General features: G+C 36.8%; 1 protein-coding gene across 2 annotated transcripts in view; it reads right to left on the bottom strand.

Annotated features, from left to right (window-relative positions):
• Window positions 1-22,102, bottom strand: part of lilli (AF4/FMR2 family member lilliputian) — a 268,080-nt gene that overhangs the window by 5,450 nt on the left and 240,528 nt on the right. For both annotated transcript variants that reach the window (XM_018542361.1, XM_018542362.1), the window contains exons 8-11: window positions 4,241-4,298; window positions 3,785-3,837; window positions 2,320-2,824; window positions 46-788 (exon numbers count right to left, since the gene is read on the bottom strand). In XM_018542361.1, coding sequence (XP_018397863.1) covers window positions 46-788; window positions 2,320-2,824; window positions 3,785-3,837; window positions 4,241-4,298 — 1,359 coding nt within the window. The remainder of the gene's footprint in view (window positions 1-45; window positions 789-2,319; window positions 2,825-3,784; window positions 3,838-4,240; window positions 4,299-22,102) is intronic.

Here is a 22,102-nt window from a genome sequence, read left to right as displayed (position 1 = left end):
GAGATAATTAATATGTTAGAGTTAATTATATAAAATATAATTTACCGAGCGACTTTGATGCGATTACTCCTTACAGACACCTCTGATTCACTGTCAGAATCCGAACCGCCGGTAATATTGGTCACTCTAGATCTAGGCTGCCTAGGTTTGCCTTTGGCGGAACTTTTCTTCTGGTCTTGCTTCTTCGGCGAGTCCAACAGGTTGCTCCGCTTGAGGGGGGGAACTCTTGTCCATCGCGCGGTGTCGTCCTCAGAGGCACTGTTATTATTTTTCCTGTTCGGTGGCGAACTCTCGTCGTCGCTAGACGATAGACTCAGTCTCGATCTCTTTTCATTTCTTGTCGGTACTACGGCCGACACTTTGGTAGGTCGACGATCACTGTCGGAATCACTTTGCGATTTCGAATCATTATCGTCGTCAGTTAAGGTCACCGTTTCTTTCGATTTGGGTGGCTTTTTCTTGCCAAGAGCTACAGTTCTCGTTCGGCTGCGCGACTTACTGTTCTTCGGATTCTCGTCCGACGTCCGGTGACTGCGTTTCGGACTCTTGATGGATTTCCTAGGTCGTCCGCGTTTCTTAGTATCGGCCACTTTCGGTTTCTCTGTCTGGGCGCGATTGTCTTCAATCAGCTGATTTTTCTCCTGATCAGAATGATGATCGCTGTCGCTGAGAGAATTCATATTATGAGACCTCTTCAAGGCCTCACCGAGCTGCCAATCATGGGACTGTTCCCTGTGTGATCTGGTCTCCGTTGTTATTTCAAGAGTATTCTCTCGCCTAGCGTTTTCCTGTAAAAACAATGCAATTCCTATTTTAAAATAAATTCTCTGGCATAATTTCTCATACAATTTAAACATATAATCAAACGATTTTTTTGACGTATTTATAATCTTATAACAACTTTATGGCAAAATCATACCTATTGCCCTTTAACTTGCTTTTGTTTATATTACGGAGGTTTTTATTAACGCACTGACTGAATTATAAGTTGAAATAAATTTCGAATATCTAGCTCTAATTTGCTAAGCAATAATAAAAGGAAGATAGGTAATAAAGAGCATATGATCACAATTCCAAATTAATTAATTAATTCTTAAATATCAATTAATGTTAGGCGCAAATGTTACAACTTTAGCCAAAATTGGCTAAAAATTTATATAGCCTTAACGTCCAATTGTCAATGTAATTACATATGTTTTATTAAAAATATTTTCTATTAATTTGCGCTTTTATTACCGTGCTGACTCCTTTTTACCAAATTAAACTTTCTTCTTGTTATTGAAATATCAGAAATAATATTCCTTATTAATTATTGTATATTAAGAGATAAAATTTAGTAAATAAAAATATGAATTGTCAAAAAGACTTTCAGTATCCTTTTGTAAATTAATGCCATTCGATTGTTCTTCTTTAATGTTTTTAATTAACATTTCAGAAATTAATCTTTTATTATATTTTTATTTGCATTTACATATGTTGCGTTATAGTTCTTACAATTGATTTTCTATACGACATTACATTTCGAATCAATTTCAGTGACATTTTTTGTACTTTAATTATTTTATTTAATTAATTTAGGCCTCTGTATCCAATGGTAAAAAGCGATTTATTCACACATTTTACTACTGTCTCTGATACATTTTTTATATAAGCATCAAATACAAAATACTTTCTACCGTTGGGGAATTGTCATTATTTAAAGTGTTATTATTTATGTCATTGAATTTATCTCATGAAGACTAAGTTAAGTCGAAACGTTCCCATTAATTGATATTTCAGAATTAATAAATTAATTTGGAGTTGTGATCTGAAAATATATGCTCTTTATTGACCTATCTTCCTTTTATTATAAGTTGAAATATTTGTCATAATTAATGTACACACATATTTAGTTTATACTATATAGAATTAGACACTAATAACCAAATCAATTTATTTATTTTTCGGATTTTAATCTACTGTTCTATTACTTTCAAATATATCTATATTTTTGTTTAAAAGTTATAGGTATATTAAAGAGTTTTAAAATAAAAATTTCTTTTTCAAAAAACATTCATTTTCTTAGATTTTTAAAAATATTAACAATCAAAATTGTAACAATTGTGGTATAGAGAGTTGTGAGTCTGCTTTCTATGCTGAAGATTCCGATACATAATATCAGATTTTATTCGATCGTCTTTCGAAAGGCTATAGCAATAATATCTTTGCTGTATATTAAAGGATATGCAAAAAAAATTACCACGTCTCTGAACAAACAGACTAAGAAGAAAAAAATCCAAATATTGCACCATTTAATTAATGTAAATAGTATGATATTACCTGAGCAGGTTTCGATTCGGAATTCTGGTTGTCGTTCTGCTGCAGGAAAGAAATAAGGTCCCAACGACGGGGTTCCTCAGCAGGCGGCGGTTCCACTAAATTGTCCTGTTTCGGTGAAACCGAGGGCGGTGTCGTAGGCCCCTTAGATGGTGGAGGTGCCGAGGTCAGATCATCTTCGTCCTCGGAATCATCGCTGCTGTCCGAGCCGGAATCTGAACCGGAATCCGAGCTCGAGCTGGCGCTTCCGGAGCTATGCGGCGCCTCGGCTGGACTCGACGGTTGGCCGACGACCGGATTCGTCGGGGAACACGCGGATGGCAAGGGATGATTGACACCCGTCGGAGGAGACAGCACTCGCTCCGGTGTCGCCCGTTTTGGTAGCGGCGATGGATATCTCGGCGGGCTGATCGGCCGCGAGGGTGATAATGGGCCCACGGGTGACATGATCATGGGCGACACAGGTGTCAAAGGCGGCGGTGCCGATGTCATTAATGGTGCCGATAGACTGTAAGGATGTTTGATCAAACGATGTTCAAAATTGGACATCGTGATTTTCGATAAAGGTACCGAGACACTGGAAATCGTAGAAATTTCTTGTTGGCCAATTGTAGCAAATTCAATTTAGAAACCACGCTATACAGTTGAACAATTTATGTTACATTTAACACGTTTCACATGTCCCAGTCCATCAAAATTTTTTATTTAATACAAACTATGCCGAAAAATAACACAAAAAATGCAAGGTTGACACAATTTGGAAGCAAATTGTAAAAGCATATTTCATCGGTATAATTAATATTTAAAATAAGTTAAATTAATACATTATATTCATTTATTTTAGAATTTACGTTTTAAAAAACATTATTTCTATATTAATTGTTCACTTACTTATAAATTGTGTTATTTTAATATTAAGGAAAATGAGGAATATTAATTTAACATAAAATATTCAAATATCACAAGTTTATATAAATTAATATTCGGATACGTTAGAAATTCAACACAAAAGTTTCATCAAAGACCAATTTTAACACAAATACAAAATGTTTCGTACATATACATATACACGTGCATATTCGAAGAAAATTATGCAGGCACTTAAGAAAGATATAAGATTTCCAAAAAATTCTTTTTCTTTTTCTTTTCATATTGAAAAACATTAACTATAAAAATGTTCGTAAAAAAGCACATAATTTTGAAAGCATAATTTATCTTTTTCTAAATTTAACTACTTAATATTATCAATTCACAATTTTGAAAATATTATAATATATCATTTCCAAAAAAAGGACGTCAAAAAAAACTTGAAGAGTGTCTTAAAAATTTGAAAACTCTTTTTTAAGTCTCTGAGTATACTAAAATAATTTCAAGAAACAACAAACATACTTTTTATTATTAATTGCTTGACCCAAGTTAATTTCCGTAAACAACAAAGATTGGTCAAAGTTACGAATCAGATACTTACACGACCGTGAGATCCGGACTCCTGTTTCCTCTCGTCGGTCTCGATGATGTTTCCTGGGAAAAAGAAGACCGTCAGTAATTTCACCGTGAAATTAAGTAGAACGGAATCTTTCTTGTCGTGATGAACGGCCACTTAGTTTTTCGTCAAACGCGATTCGATCATATCAGTTTGCGAAAGTATGATACTTTGCGGTATTGCAAAAAGTCAACGAAAAACAAACTTGAAGGCGAAAGTGCAGCTAATCGTTCAACTTCTATATAGCTTCAAAATTTTACTTCAGAAAGCGCCTTGTCTCATTATAATATTGCAAACAATATTTAATTTAATAACTGATGTCCTCTACTTCCTTTTATAATAATAATAAAAATAATATAAAATAATAATATAAATAATTTTCATTAATATACATCTATGTTTAATAACAATGCATTAAAAGATTAAATGTCTCCTCGTTACCTTGTTCTCCTCATCCTCGCTCTCTTCATCCGACAGGATCAGATCCTCCGCGATATTCCTGCAACAGAAAGAAAGAGCCGTTCGATTTCATTCCGAGATTGAGAATCACTGAGTCGTGTGATTCACCGAAGTGCCTCAGCGAAGCGAACGCCAAGAGGGATTTATATCTCGCTGTTTAACGCAATCCCTCTGAAATCGCTCGAGCGCCACTCGTCAAACAAGGAAACCCGTTCGGCACGACTATACAGACGCGAGAGAGATTCTCAACAACGCTGCAACGGTGATGGCGACGACGGTAGCAGTCGGTGGAAAGCGAAGATAATTTGATATCAAGAGCCCAAGCGCATTCGATTAGAATCCGAGATGAAACGAGAGTAATGCGTGCGAAGAATACACGCACGACTGCAACCTGTGGAGCACCGCGCGATTAAGGAACAATCGTTCATTGATCCTTGGAGCGCGCCGTTCTCGCGCGCATCCGCAACCACTTTGTTCTTTTCCATCCATTAGGGTTTCTCGCGCGATACCATCATTTCTTTATTGAAAGGTTCAAGACTGGAGTTGGTTGGACTTGAATTAAAGACAATTGAAAAAATATGAGAAATCCGGAAAGAACGATTTTGCGGAAGTATGTATCTAAAAATTTACTAAACGCAGATCTGATAAATAATTTTGTTTAGGCCATCACAAATAATTATATAGAACGCTCAAACTGGTTATACGTGAACACGAAAAATAGAGAATTTATTCGTATTATTAAATTAGCTATCTTTACACGGAAAGAATGGGTTTGTTAAAAATTTAGATGTAGGTTTGAATTAAGACACAGACATTCCTTGCGAATATTTAGATACGTGAAAAGAGTATTGCGCGCTTTGGAGGCAACTAAAGGCTTGAAAAATTACCAGGGTGGTTGAAAAGCGGTGGATATAACGCGTGCTACTTCAACGTACAGCGTATTAAATTACACGTGAGATAATTTATCGCCTTTTGAGAGTGCTTAAATGCATTAAAAAGTTAGGATATTAATTCCAAGTCACGTCTTTCATTATCTTCTCTCTGTATCGCTCTCGCTTAATTTAATAAAGTGGATAATAACAGCGTACAGCTCTTGGACAAGGTCGTGCTCATAAAGACGACAAAAAATGGGATTCCTTTACTGTCGATCCAACGTATATCATACATTTACATAACGCCAAGGTTCTAATGTCTCTTCAGCGTTAAAGATTTTTCGCGTGACAAGTATAAGACGCGGAAAATAACATTTTCATAACGCCGAGATTCGAGCCGAAGGTCTGTGTGAGGAAAAGCAGATGGCCGAAGTAACTGCTTCCGAGTAAGCTCAAGCACATCGCGATTCCCAGAGATTACCTCACTCTCGTCGAAACGCTTCGAACAAACTGTTATACGGCGATCGCAATTACCTGCTTCTATGTCATTAAGCAAATAAGTCGTTTAACTTAGCTTGCCCTTGGAATTAGCCGCGTTTAATTTAATAAGAAGGATAATCGCGCGTGCCACCCGGACTTGTAAGCTCGAGAGGATCGATCTTCGCTTTCCTCTCTCTCTTGTTTTTTTTTTTTCTTTTATTCCCCGTTCCTCCTCTCTTCTCCGACGAAGAGCGAAACGTGCGGGGGCATATTCGTTCTCTCGATCATCGCGAAGAGGCATGCGAGTCTCTAAGGACCGTCCAACAAGTATCCGGGTCGGGGACAAGGCGGGCGAGGATAGAGGAAGCGCGGAAAGCTCACGGTGTGGGGAGAAAGAGCGAAAGAAGGAGATAAGAAGAAAATACGTAGAACACCGAACATCGACGGTGCACAGAGGGCATCGACCCTAAATGCACTGTCCTACGTCCGCGCTCTGTGCGGTGCCTTGTGGTTTTGCCACGCCGCGCCGACTGCGTGCGCGAATGGCAGCGTCGTATCTAAGCTCGCCTCTGCCTGGCACCTGACTCCGTTGACGACCGGAGAAGGAAAACTCACTTAGTTGAAGCACTACAACTTTGAGAACAAAAGCTCGCAACACCAAAATCTTCACAGCTGATACAGCAGCGTAAGATATTCTATTGTACTTTGAAATCTAATTCATTCTAATTTACTGCTTGACTCGCCTTAAAGCCCTTTGTCATGTTATTTATATTAATATTATAGAAACTTGTCAAGAAAGATAACAATGATTTATGAAATAAATTACAAGTGCTTTAGAAATTAAAAAAAATTATTAACTTTATTTACAAAGTATTTTTTATATTTTATATGTATATACCAAAAAAATTTTGCAAAATGACCTGACAGAGAATTTTGTAAGATTTTCCTGACGTTTCCCTTATTTTCAACTTTGTAACAATCTACTCGCATTAATTACGTCCTGATAATAAAGCTATACAAATCATATTAAACATCGTAAATAAATCTCACAAATCTCTATGTTTTATATCTGTTCCAGTTTTTACATCTTTTCCTTCTCAGCATGAAAAAAAAGTATTGAATTTGTAAAGCATTTCATCAATTACGTGAGTAACCGTGCAACTGTTGTTGTCTCAAGGAGTTAATAATAACTACGGTTTGATTCGAATTACACGAACATCTAAGTCTTTGACGACTCCTGACCGGTTGGTAGAGTTCGCTGCTTGCCAGCAAGAAACCTGCTAAATCGCCACACGAAAGAGTTTAACGATCGCGTCTCGAACGGTACAAATTACTCGGCTTCGTGGGAACGTTCACAATTTTAGAACGGCCGCGCCGCATTCGACGTTGGTGTATTGTTTATTAGCGCGCAAGCCACATTTTTCATCGAGACGGAAACGACGACTAATGGCAAATACGGACGATTTATCAAAGCGCGGCGCTCGTCGGTAACGAGAAGCGTATATTCTATGAAAAAATTCTATGAAGTATCGTTCTATCGACGCAGAATCCTACAACCGGAGAACCCGCTCTGTGTATCTTATCTCCATTTAAACATTTATATTCAGCGACGACGAAAAATACTTGCAATTTTATAGGAAACTCGTTGAATTGGGAAACTTTCGCACTTTATAGACTCTCTTTTTTCCTAATAAAACCAGACATATTTCGTACGTGGCAATTTTTATACAGAAGGAACGATTTTGCTAAAGTATCTACAAATTTAGCTAGATACAAATCTGTGAAAATAATTTTATTAAATCATCAAAATAATTATGTAAACCTAAGCTGGTTGCTAGAATGTCAAAACTACTTGCAGCATTGTTCATTATGTTCTATACATTAATTACTTTGATAACTAACAAAATTATTTTTAGCTTTTAACTATATTTAACTAAATTTTTAGATATTTTATTGCTCAATTCATATTTTTAAATATACTCCAATGTAAAATATACAAAGAAAGAAAAAATTTATCAAAGTATTTGACTAAATACAGATCTGAAAAGAATATTGTAGTACCTACTATCAAAATATTTAGGTGGCTCAAGCTGATGTTTGAATGTCAAAACTTTTCGCAGCATTGTTCATCATGCTTGAGTTTTCTGCATAATTATTTTGATGGTCAAAAAAATTATTTTCAGATCTAGCTAAATTTTTACATACTTCAACAAAATCTTTCCGTGTAATTACATGTTATACATAGTCACTTTTTAATATAACAAGAAATTCTAATACAAATCCAGGATTAAAAATTTTAAGAATAAATTTCAAAGTAGCTTTCTTTTCTAAGATCCTCGTATTCGCGTATTTGAAATTCACTTGTATCGTTTCCTGGAGATTCACGTTTATCGTTTAAAGGCGCGATGAGAACGCGGTCCATTGTCAATTTCTGACTGTGTCGTCGCGCTGTGCTGATGAAACTCACTACTCCCTTCGGCGGTCGGCATCGTGGAAAAGGAAGGGAACCTGTTCGCGCGAGGCGTTTCTTTAACCTCACGTTCCGGCATGCAACGGAACCGCCGTGTCGTAACCGCACCGCACACACGCAAGTCGAGAATGCACGCCCACGCGACATGCGCATGTACTCGCGTGCATGCGTGCGTGCGTGCAGACGTATGTAACGAGGAAGAACACGCGCACGCGTCCGGCCTGCCGGCCGCGGTGGAAACAAGTGGAAAACGTTTCCGCCGCGGAAGAAGGGAGGCAAGGAGAAACGGACGGTCGAGGGTCCGTTTCATTAAAGGGAAAGGCGTGAATGAGCGTTCCTCGTTTGATAAGAGGGAATCGACGAGGGGAGAAAGATCGAGATTGGCGCTGTTACACACGATACCCTTGCATAGATATGCTGACGAATAAAAAAAAAGTTGCAAATGGAACTTGAATTGCAAAGGAATTTATTCGCGATTCTGCGATTTAATTCTTTAACTACGGCGCGTTAAAGATTTGTTGGAAATTTCTCTCTCTCCATTTTCAAAATTATCGACAAATAAAATAAATATGCAATAAATAATATTGTTCACAGGTTTCAAACACTAATTGTATAAAAAAAAAATAATTTCAATAAAATTGACTGCAACTGTGATATTTTGTAGTTTATGAAATGCCTGTGATCAAAAGTCTTCATAAACACAACCATCAAAAAAGAATACTATACTATTTGAAGATTGCTATGTTCAGTCTAATTGAATTGAAATATCTTTATCTACAGTGCACAATACGTTTTTAACTGTATAGGTATTTATATATAATTATACGGGTGTCCCATGTTTATACATAATAATGTCAGGCGTACAATACTAATGGAAAAGTCACCCATATACGATATGTATGTATCTGTGTCGATGGTTATCCTTTATACATTTATGTCCCTCCTCTCGCGTACATACTGAACATAATTTCTCAATAATAACGCATATAAAGTTATATACGTGTTAACTGTCTGATTGTGATAAATTACTTATAAATTATACTTGCTATAAATATTATACAGTTAAAAAACTAACTGTATACTTAGATAAAGGTATTTTTCAGTATGATTACACGCAAATTAGCAACTTGAAATATTTTGCAAAAAATCTGTCATTTTTTATGGTTGTGTTTACAGATTTCCGATTGTTGATAAGCATTTTGTAATAACGTCGTCAATCAATAAGCGAAGAGTCCCAATACATTTTTCTATCTTTATTGAGTTTATTACAATATATCTATAACATTCCATGCGGCGCAGTTAAAGAATTTTAATTAAAAGATTAATTATATTAAACTTTCTGGCGTATGTATGTGTATATGTTTACGTGATGGATGGACGATGGGCACGAGTAACAGGACTCTGGTATATAGTCATGGGTAAACGGCGCAATGCGCAAAAAGGATAATAATCTTAATCGGGGGCAAGTTTGCAGGAGCTCGTTTACGAGCTTCTACCACGCGGCTTCTATTCAAAGCGTTTGCGCGAACAATCGGCCTCTGTATGTCTATTATCTATTATCTCATCTCTGTTGCTCGCTATCGCCATACTCGTTCGCCACCCACAGCACGTGCGCTTTTACCGTTCCGTTACAATTGTGACAGGTGACTTCCGAACTGTGATTTTACAGCGGCGGGCGCGACATCGTGATCGCAATCAGTCTGAAAGAGAAAAATCAAACAACAATGCCATCGAGCATTGTGACACTTGTCGCAGCAATGTCGCAGTAATGTAAAAAAGAGACATTACGCGCGATAAACACGCGCATATCGAACACGCGTGTCCGTCTTGTAAAGAGACATAATGTCAACGTGTGCGCGCGCGATAGTGCGGTAGGCCGTTCCAGGAAAGTAATTCTACGTTCACGGTGGAATCAAGATAAATGTGGATAGAGTAATAGAGCACTGAAACGCATGGTAGTAGCAAGAAGCTAATGGATTAATCGGCGTAACTAATGCGCTACTCTCTATTTCTGGCGACGTAACGAAAGGCAATATCCGCGTCGCGTCGGTTAGCTTCGCGCAACCCTAATCCTCCTCCCATCGCTCCGTACCGAACGACACGTATTATATATACACGTGCACGTAATACACCTTCGGAGTTGGCGCTAGTAAGTTTCTACTTGCTATTAAAGAGAAGAACGACGAGAGAAGCGGGGAGGAAATGCGGGAGACCGGTTGGAGGTGGTTTGGATGGGACGAAAGACGCGCGGCAGGCTGGTCGCTGGATCCTCTCCGGAGGTGCCCGACGACGACATCGGACGACAAGACGGAGGAAGGCAACAGCGTCGTGGTAACGCGATAGTGGTAGTGGCGATAGCACTGATAACGACGGTAGTTGTGAGTAGAATTCCACGAGGCAGCTAGCTAGCGAGCTGCTTGTTGCGAATAACTTCCGAACTTTCGTGGTATACGGAGTGTCTCAGAGCCGGGATGTCCCTTGTCGATGCGCGTTGCCAAATGGATGTATATGTTATTAATTAATCGGCGAAGCCTGAAGGTGGATTTCACCCTTTCGCAAAATCAACATTGACATGTTATATAAAATGTAAGGTAAAAAGGAATTCCTGCAATCAAAGGATTGAATATAACAATCTAATTCACTTCCTTGGCAAAAAAGATATTTCATAAAATTAATATTAGGAAAGTACATTTAAAAGCTATGGTTACTTTCACAAACCCCTCAGTTATTTCGAGTGCTTTATTCCAGAAAAATTCTAACAAACCGAAAAAGAAGTTTAAACATTGCACTGAGAAAAATGCTGGTTAGATTAATATAGAATTTTAGTTGAAAAAGAACAAATCGCAATTTTCAACTGGAAATTTTTCTTAGTGTACAGATTTCCAAATTTGTGCTACAAAATGTTTTCTTCAAGGAAAGAGTGAGATCATTTTTATTCAATAATCTATATAATTGTATATGTATGTGGAAATTAAACAGATTCCTTCATGTAATCCCTTAATTATTAAAAATTTCTTGTTCTAAAAATATTCTTATTAATAGAGAGTGCGAAAAAATTTCTGCAATCGAAAGATCGAATGCAATTATTCGCCTCTCTATCCAACTATTTAATTTTCCTTTTTAGTGACAAAATTAATCTTACAATAGAAAATTGTATCTAAATATTACATTTGTAATTGCTTTCACACAATCCCTCAATTATTTCAAATTTCTTACTCCAGGAAGATTGAAATAAACAAAAGATTGAATATTTCCAATGATTACAGATTTTAAAATTCGCTCCAAGACGTTCTCTCTGATGAAAAAGTAAGTTTATCAAATAATCTACGACTATAGAAAGTTATTTGGTAGCAACAGAACGGTTTGTGCGTCACCACTTCCTTCTTTCTCCCTCATCCGCTTTCTCCCTTTCTGACTTTTTGCATCCTTCTCTAACACAATACTGCCCACTTCGTTCCCTGGTTGATCTTCGTTCTAGACTCTTGTGCAATCCTCTCATCTTTCTCTCTCTCTCTCTCTCTTTCTCTCCTTCCTACCCTATCGTTCTATCCCTCTTGAAAGACGAATTCTGCCTTTGTCTCTATCACCCCTTTAACCCGCCGCGCCGCTGTCCTCGTCTCGCTTCTACGTGATGCGTTCTGGTTTCTCGGCCTCGCGTTCTCCTTTTTCAACGAGTTTCGCATTCCCTCTTGTGCCAGGCTCTCTCTTTAACCCCTCCTCGTTCGCTTTACCGCTTCTGGTTACACGCCATCTGCATCCGCGTGCACACCACCGATGCACCTATCGTATGCATGCGGCAACGCCTGTGTGCGTGAGCGCGAGTGCACGTGTACGTGCGTACGCAGGGCTGGCTCGATGCGGGGCGCAACACCTGTATCTGACAGAGTGAATTTCCGGCAGATTTGCGGCGCTCGGATACACGTCCAATATATGATTACGCGTGTGTCATCGCTTTTAATTAGTTCGATTGAATTTCTTCTGGCCGATAGCACTTCAATGATGCGCAATCTCGAGGGAAAATGTATTATTCGCAAATTATAGACTAGAATTCAATATTCCGAACTCATATAAGTATCTGTTTCTAAAAATTGTCCCTATACTAAAAAAAAAAATTTATAAAGTTTTAATAAATATTTGTTTGAACATATCTAGTTGAAAATTTACTAGCAGTAATAAATATTTACTCAATAAAAAAAATGAAACTTAAATCAAATCAATAATTCTTTGACGAAATAAATATATGTTTATATTTAGTAAAAATTTAATTTGTACTATTCAAACAGACATTTATTAAAATCTTGTAAATTTTTTTCCAGCGTATATATTAATAAAAGATATAACTTAAGAAATAAAAAGAAATTGAATCAAGTAGCATAGTTTGTAATAAACGTTAAATGAATTAACACCGTGCTCCTCGGCGTTTTTAAAGAAACGAGAGTCGCTTTTTCTTCCGACTACAGAAAGTTAAATAACAGGCAATACGCTCTTGCTAAGTGATAAAATACTTTTGAAGATTAATAAACGGTAATCCGGCGTGTCTCTCTCGCTGTGTTAATTATGCTCCGAGAAGGAAGAGGAAATCGACTTTCCACTCTATTTGACTTCTACTTCACGGACGCGTCGAAACGATCGAGTAGCAAAGATGTGGATAATTTTAGCCGGCCACTCGGCGGCTAAATTTGCGAGACACGCCGTGCGCCTTTCGCAATCTCTTCGCCAAGTTTCCACGCATAAAGTTCGCGGAAGTGCCGCACAGGGTGCAAACCCTACTGGGATGAACTGTTCTGTTCTCTTCTCTTCTCCTCCCTCCAACCCATTTTCAACCTCTCCGTTTTCTCCCCTCTGAGAAAAGACTCATTGTCGGTTATACCGCTCACGTCCTCTCTACTACCACCTTATACATGTGCGTATAGACCGAAGTTCGCCCGTGAGTCCGTGACTGTGCGGCTCGAAGTGCGTCTGCACATCGCGGTGCATCGGTAGTGAAAGGCGCACCCGTACGGGCAAACATCAGCAATAATTTCGCCTCTATCCTGCACTATGCAACGAAAAAGAAAGAGAGAAATGGAAAGTGAAAGATAGGAGAGATGAGGGAAAGCCGGGGGAGGACGAACAATTTTGCGTCTCCAGTACGACGGCGAACGAGAGAGCCGGGGTTGAGAAATGGGGAGCCAGCGGAGAGGGGAAAAAAGAAGAGGAGACAAAATATCGGCATCGCCGGTACGCGAGAGAAAATAAACGCGCGGCTCCACAGCGAATTTGCGCGACTATAAAGCGATTACCGGCGATTGCTGCTGACGAAATATGCAGCAGTCTCGCGATGTCCAGCACGACGAATTTCTCTGATAATTTCGTTTCCACTTCGCGATGATATTTAACACACGCGATTGCATCCCCTACGCTAAGGGCAAATGATGTAATTTGAATGGATTTTCAGCCTTAAAATTTTCTCGAATTTTGTTGATTATACCACACATTTTACAGAAAAACTTATCCCTGAAATTTTGTTACAGACTCTCTTCGAAAGCAGAAAGTTCTATTTTTCAGACAATATGCCACACAGAAGGAATGGTTTTCTTCTTTATAAATTATTAAAATTCAGTTCGATCAATACAGATCTGAAAATAATTTTGAACTATCAAAATAGTTATTAAGATGCTCACTCTGAGAAAAAGGATTTTGTTAAATTAATAAACCATCAATATCTTTAATAAATAATTTATAGATATAGTAACAACAAATTACTATTTCAATTTATGATTAATGCTAGTCTGCTTTCAACTAATTATTAGTAATAGAAGCAAATTATGTAAAATCTAACTTATTTTTTGATAAACTTTTATTTACTAGCAATACTAATTATTTTGATTTATTATAATTTTATATCATAAATTGTGTATTATTTGTTACATTAACGAATAATAAGAAATTATTCACAACAGTAACTGATCGATCCGTTGTTCAACTAAACCATCCAACTGAACCATTTATCATTGCTTTTTTTATTCCTGTAACAAACTCATTTCTCTCGGTGCAAGTTGGATGCCTTGATAATCAAAATCTGAACTTTCAAATTAGGGCAACAAAAAACTAAAAATTTTACACAATAATAGATTTACCACAAATTTATAGATACAGATTTGAATTAAAACAATTGTATTAAACCATCAAAATAATTAGATAGGACGTTCAAACTGGTTACTGAAAGTCAAAACTATTTGCAGCATTGCTCATCATACTTCAGTTTCCTTCATAATTATTTTAATGGTCCAGCAAAACTATTTTTTGATCTGTATTTAGTTGAATTTATACATATTTCAATAAAATCGATCTTTTCACATACATGCTGTGTTTGATTAACTTTCATCTCTGTTTAGTTATAATTTGAAAGGTACAGATATATATATATTTTTCCATTTAGTAACACAAGCTGTTCTGTCTATGTCATTCATCGAATGCGAACAAGGATAGAATGCCATTTGTGTCGGCTTGCGTCATTAAATAGAAAGCACCAATAATCTTTTTCCAAATTAAGTTTCAATCAAGATTCAATCGTTCTTCGTTGACGTTATTACTCGTAACGATTCCTATTCGAATAATCGTCCAGAATAATCCTATACTTCAAAAACAATCGAACGCTTCGACGTTGTTTTTCGCTAACTATGTTATACCGACTAGCGACTCACTTCGAAGTGAACGGTTTAATCTGGACCGCGGCGGGTGCCTGATGTTTCTGTTGGGTTCTCAAAAATAGACACGGACGCCGAATCAAACGGCGACGCCCGTTAATCCCGTTCTAGTCGATCGACGACGCGGCGTCGCGACGTTAAAAAAGACGTCTCGAAGGAATTCGCAGCGCGAGCCGTCGCGTTGCTATTCATAGAACATCCATCGCGTGCAGTACGATCGTAACGAATAAACCTCCTTTTAACAAGGAGGATATTGCGAGCATGGAAAAGCAGGGTTTCTAAATATTTGACAGAAATGTGGAATATCACTCTTTCCAGCTCCGCACCAAATAAAAGTGCGGATACCGCGCGATTGATTTTTTTCCTTTTCGCATGTTGGTTTTTCCTCTTCGCGTATCGCGCGCAACCTCGATGCAAAATAAAATAAAAAAAAAAAAAAAACTTCCACGGGCACTCTCCGATCGCGATTTCCCCTGCATGAGTTTGTCGTTAATAGCTCGCACCGTCCGTTTCAACAAAGCGATTACGAGCAGAATCCATCCGTGCGGCAACACACGACAAAACGAACCGCGAAACTCCGAGAGGTCCGTCCACTCGCTCCGTGTGCACGATCGTACTGCGAAATATCATACCGTATACGTGAAGGAAAACGACGAGATGAGTAACAAAGGGCGAGCTCGTAACGATGTAGGTCGTTCACTTCGCGCAAACCGGCGTCACGAAAACGAGTCGGAAGCGGACATATGGCATCTCACACCCACGCGCACGCACATGCACGCGTACACGCGCGTGCACACATGGAGTGGGCCGCTCTGGTTAACGACGTCTCATCCGATTTAATCCCGCGGCTTAGTTAACGCCGCGCCGCGCCGCGCCGCGCCACGCCGGTGGAAACGCTGGAGCACATAACCGACGAGGCGAGAGCCAGCCGTCGCGTCGGTTCTCCACCTTTACGTTTTCCACCCACCGAGAAATCTCTGACGTCGCACCGTTTCGGCCATTTCAAGCCGTCACTTTTCGTTGCCGCGGTAATGAGATTGCCTGCTTTACAGCATCTTCTTAATCTGCAAATGGATCCACAGATGGAGCAGATTATCACGTATCGCGCGCGCCGGCGGAGGTGAAAATCTGTGAGACACGAGATACGTCCGTCGTGGATGTATAAATTGATGAATTTAAGACTCTTCCACGCTCGAAACACGTTGGAAATTCCACGACTGTCTAGACGGAGAAATGAACATTCTACAAACACATACCGCGTATCGTATTTTCGTTATAATTAACGCTAGAAGAATCGAGTGGTTGTTACTAAATTGATATTATTTTTCGCTTATTATATAAATACATTTAATATAATCGCTCTGTATATCACAAAATTTCTATCCACTATCGTATACATCATTATTGATAATTATAATTTTCTCGATTGTTCCTTCTTTTATTATACCTAATAAATGAAGTATTTCAAATTTTAAATCCCCCCAGTACCTACTCAAGTATCTAAAAATTCAGCTAAATACAGATCTAAAAATAATTTTGTTGAATTACCAAACTAATTATGTGAAATACTAAAGTATAATGAGCAATGCTGCAAATAGTTTTGTTATTCTAGCAACTTGAGTATCCTACATATATAATTATTTTGATGATTTAATGAAATTGTTTTTAGATCTGTATTTAGCTGAATTTTTTAATATTTCAACAAAAACCGTTCTTCCCTCGTCCAATTCTGAATTTTTTCAATTTTTCTTTCTCAACAATCGTGTCTCTCATAGTGATGAAATATTTAGTTTTTCATCACTTCTTTTATTTTTATTATAATTTGCTTGATCAATGTGTAAAGATTATTTCTAGTGTTAACGCGATACTAAAGAATATAAACAGACTTAAATTATACGTAAAATTTAATTATACAAATAAAAGACGAAACGAGAAAGTAATAAAGCAAAATTCCACAGACACAAAGCATTGTCGCTCAAATTATAGAGCACCTAAATTTTTTATTAACGCGGCTGTACTAAAATTTCTCAAATTCCACATTCCAAGCAGAAATATTTCTCTGATATTCTCTCTCGAAGCTAACACTACCGCGAGAGAGAGAGAGAGAGAGAGAGAGAGAGAGAGAGAGAGAGAGAAAGAGAGAGAAAGAGAGAGAGAGTAAGGACAAGGTGTAGGTACATAGACAGGCAATTTACTCGCGTGTCGAATAATCTTTAAACACGTCCTTCGTATATCGTAACCTGCGATGCGTTTCCTCGGAGCAACATTAAACTTTTCTGACGGCGATTCTAATCTAGAGCGAATTTTTCATCGCCGTTGCAGTTGTCGGAGAAAGTCGCGATGCCAGACGCGACACGTGCGTCTTTTATTTCATTTCGATCTTCTCTGCCTCCGTTTATCCGTTCAACATCTTCGATTTGAGGCGCGAAGCACGAGCTCTCATTACTCTCGTGAGATAAGATCGGACGACGCGCATGTGCTTCTTCCGATTACACGTCTCCACCGTTCGCACATCGCGATGCGATCGAATTGCGAAAAATGATCAGCGATCCCTGCGGTGCTATTCGACACCCACCCTCTTAGTGGCGCCCCGCATTGTAAGTACTATCGATGTAAGTACATTATAAACTGCAAGAGGAACTCAGAACGTACAAGCAAAAAGGGCGTTTATAGAACCAATCAATAAATTGTTCTTTAAGTTTTAAGTGAGTAGGTGGGGTAGAATCACATAGCATTCTAGATATAGTTTTCCTTAAAACCTTGTTCTAGAAAAGGAAATACAAAGAATTGCTCACAGAAATCTTGCGTATTAACACCTCACTTTTATCAATAATCGTGTGTATTTACTATACAGTTTACGTTACGTTCATTATATCAAATTTCAGAAATAAATGCGCGTAATAAAAGTGAAGTAGAAATACAGACTTTCAGTTTATTGTTCTTATAATTATTTATCTCATAGGAGTATAACTAATGTAATTTGATTATAATAATGTAAATTTAATATATGTATATTAATACAAAATATAACCAAATTAAAAAAATTTTGGAGAATTCTGAGTATTCCTATAATTGATAGATGCGTACACATACAGACAAAAAAAAGTTATTCTATTTTTAATTGTAATGCTCATTTAACTAAACCATATTACGTCTAATTAGATATTTAAATAAATCTTGATTAAATCGCGATTATAATTCTTGACCATCGGACAAATTGTTATTCCATAAAGTATTGTACAATATTTCAAGTGCTCTGATATGTATAAATTTTGATTCTTTACTTCTTCTCCTCTCGTTTTACTTCGTTAATAAAGTGAGTAAATGTTATTTTCATTCTGTTATCGAGAAAAATTTTTCAAATTTGCGATGCAAAAATTTAAATCCCTTACAGCTCAATTCATAACTTGTCGTTCTTAACGTGATTCGACTTTGTAGTTCTCTCAACACTCATGTACATTTTAGACAAACTATCGAATTTTCAATTTGGAAAATATATTATGTATTTAAATAATTAAAATTATTACTTAATTATTAAATTTTTCATTTTATTATTTTACTACTATTTAACTATCATTCTCGTATATACGTTTACGTTTCCTTTGATCCTATCGTACCTCATGACAAAAAATTACAATTCATCGTGCGATTTGAACTTCGCTGACGCGTATCGCATTGAAGAAACTACGGATAAACCGACTAAATTTCCGAAGGGAAGCACTGCCATTGCTGGTAATAGCAAAATATGGACGCGAAAAGCTTGTAGCGAGGGATCTCCGGCGCGCGTAGCCGGTTTCCTATGTCGACGATGCTGCTTACGTCCGCAACTCGCGCACATACCGCAGATAGGTATCCCGATAACCCGTTATCGTGATTCGCGATATACAATGTGCAGGCCGTACGCCAGAAGACGCTCGACGAGGCACGAAATAATCGAGCGATCGGACGCGCTCGTAAATTTCGCGCGTGATCGGCGGACAGAACGTAAACGTGGACGGGAAGAGTAATTATTAATTAACCGTTTTGCAATCGTGATCCTCATGCAATAAGAATAGGTCAAACGACCCGATTCTTAAAAAAACATTTTAGCTTTAACTACCGTCGTATCGTCGTGTCTCGTTACAGGCACGGTGATAGTGATACAATTTTTTTCTATAGTATGTCACAGAAAAAAAATAGATAGAGTTCAGTAAAGCTACAGCTTACGTGAGTTCAACATCTATATTATTTATAATTAAGATTTGATAGTTTAACAATAAAATTATTAAGCAATTATCAGTATTTTCTCCTAACTATCAGATACGTTCATAAAATGAATAATAAAAATTGTTAATGTGACACGTTTTCTTTCTTACAGCAGCAAATGTGTCATCTTAATTTTGTTTTATTAAAAATTTGGATCTTTAAATATTGCTTTGATTTTCGTAAGAAGTTATCTTTGATATATTAATTACTTTTATATATTAATTAATATATTACTTTTATATGTATAACAAATTTGCTAATCTATTAAAATAAATATAATTATCTATAATTATAATAATTTTATTCAGTTATACAACTTTTGATACTTTAACATATGTAGAAAATTGGTTATATATTATGGCTAGATAAATTTACTAATTAATAAAATTTTTAATTGTTTTTATAAATTTTTTCCCGTGTGTGAATGTATATCTTCGTATGATATACTAGTACAATATTGTCTCCTTATAGTATACTAATTTTCAATAGAATAATAAATAAAAGACTAAAAAAAAATATTCCAGATACATTTCAGATACATTATCAAATACATAAAACATGTCCATTTAACAAAAATATATAAAAATAACTATTTGAATAAATAAGGCATTTTTAAGTATTTGTCAGATCCAATGATAGTGTTAGTGTGGCAAAGTATTCACGACGCAGTTAAAAGTTAAGACCCCTGAATTCGATGTTTACAAATAAAGAAAGTCACGAATGTAAGTCAATAATGCAGGGACACGCTGAGAAAAATTTCTAGTTGAAAATAAACGAACCTGAAGATTCTGATCATATTAATCAGAGTTCTAGTTATCTCAACTAGAATTATACATATGGATTCAACCAGAAAATTTTGATTTGTTTATTTTCAACCAGATTCCAATTAACGCAACCAGATATTTTTTCCAGTGTATATGAATTAAGAATTACAGACCGAGAATTATAAAAATATGAGATATATCTCATATAGCAAAAATGTGTTCACGCTTTTGTAAATCAAACGTTCGCAAAGAACCGAAACTCGTTATCAGCTCGTTTAAATGTGACTTAAGCGCGTTATCGGATCGCGCAAGGCCACAGGCCGCTCTCGTCTGATAACGTACGACGCTCTGGTTATATTGCAAACTAAGCAAATGAAATGAGCGCATATTTTTCATGGTACTTGATACATTTGCGGCCTATTCTGACTTTTATGAGTCGGGGAAATTTAATTACCCGCGTCAATCACGCACCGGAGAAAAAGAGAGAACGACATCCACGAAGGAATATTGAGATCGACCTTTAGAAAAAGACTGCGAGTTGGCGCAAACGCAAAGGAACCGTGTCCTTTGAAGGAACGCGTTGATTAATTCATTTGGAGATTAATTCTCGAGGATAATTCATTCTTGTGTTGTCAGAGAAAACACCAGGTATTAACGGATCAATTAACGCTTTTAATTCTTCGTGTCAGCTGGCGCGACATTCAGCGAGCGATTAAGTAATTTTTGCTTAGAGTGCCGATTATGCACCCCTTCCGGAACTACACGGCACGTACAAATAAAAGATCAGTCGAAACTCCGGTTCGAGAAGAACACAAAACATGGAGGAAAAGGCGTCTAGAATCACAATGCTAACGGTCTACTTTTTCATCGGACAAGAACGTGATACGCGGGGGATTGTTAGAAGGGGTCAAAGTCCCAAAGAGAAAGAGTGGACGACGTATCCCTCTACATCAGCTCGATAATCCCTTTTCCTCGCATGCGGTGGTCGCATAAACACCCCTGAACGAGTGTTATACACGCAACGCGGCCACGCGAATTGGCTGCCAATTTCTGTCCCCTAAAAATCTACCATGAATTCAATTTCCGAGCTGCTACATCGTGTACACATAAAAAGTACATATTATTATATATGCAAGTATAAATAATTCCTTGTATCAAATATTTCAAAAGTATTCGTATATCCGCAAATCTATCATATAAGTTTATCACAAGTTAATTCAAAATATTTAATATTTCAATCTCAAAATTATTAAATTAAAACAAATTCAACTTGCTTATTATGTAAAGTTGCTTCTCCCATCAATTTCATAATATTCTTCAAAAAATAAATTCTTGTTTGGAATTACATTGAGTTTTTCTAAAATTTGTAATTAACTATATGTATTTTAAAATTATTATCAAGAAAATATTCTTTGTTAAAAATAAACTTTACTTAAAAGAAAGAAAAAGAGTAAGTTGAGCAATCAACGAACAACCCTCCATTTCTCAACACGACTTTTACTTTCGCAGTGACACATTCGTCCGTTTCATATTTATCCCACTGTGTTGCAAGATCCCCGCGAGATAGCATTATCGCACAAAGAAAGAATATGTAGATAAAAAACGATAAGCTACCTTGCCTTTGGGAACGAACTCTTTGTTGTTAAACTATTCGTTATAACTGCGGTAACGAAAGTAGGCTACAATCTTTTATATTATAATTATATACAACTCTAACTGAAAAAATTGCGATTGACTCTCCGTGGTTCAACGTTTTTTCTCTGATTTCATAATTCAATCAAATTATCGTTGGATGTGTTTGAATATATTTTTTAATAAAGAGCTTTTTGACGCTCTAAAAAAGTTGAAAAAAATCCTTATATACATTCTTTTGATATTCAAGAATACAATTTTACACAATGATTTCATCCAATACATAATAATTTCATCTAATAATTTTGCATTTTTTTTTATTTTTCAGCTTTTTCGTGTCCGAATTTGAAGTAGAATAATTCATCAATTTTATAAATTTGCCACAGTCTTTGAAGTTCCAATTAGACAACGAAAGATTAATTAACTGTAAAAAACTGAATAAAAATCCAAAAAGGGTTTAAAAATGTCAACTGTAATTAGCTGTAGCTAAAAAATTAGGTAAATCTAGAAATCGCTTTTAATTCTTATCGATACACATAAGGTAATCCATTTATCGTTATTTACTACTTATTTATTGAGCAGATTTCCCGATTCGAGTTAGCGAGATATATTACATCATCAAAAACAGAGACTTTTTCTCGCAAAAAATTCGTACGTTCACGAGGGAATTTCAGGGAACCTCGGAAAAAGGG

The sequence above is a fragment of the Cyphomyrmex costatus genome, unplaced genomic scaffold, assembly GCF_001594065.2.
Source record: "Cyphomyrmex costatus isolate MS0001 unplaced genomic scaffold, Ccosl1.0 scaffold33, whole genome shotgun sequence".
Classification (NCBI taxonomy): domain Eukaryota; kingdom Metazoa; phylum Arthropoda; class Insecta; order Hymenoptera; family Formicidae; genus Cyphomyrmex; species Cyphomyrmex costatus.
This window is presented reverse-complemented; position numbering and strand designations above follow the sequence as displayed.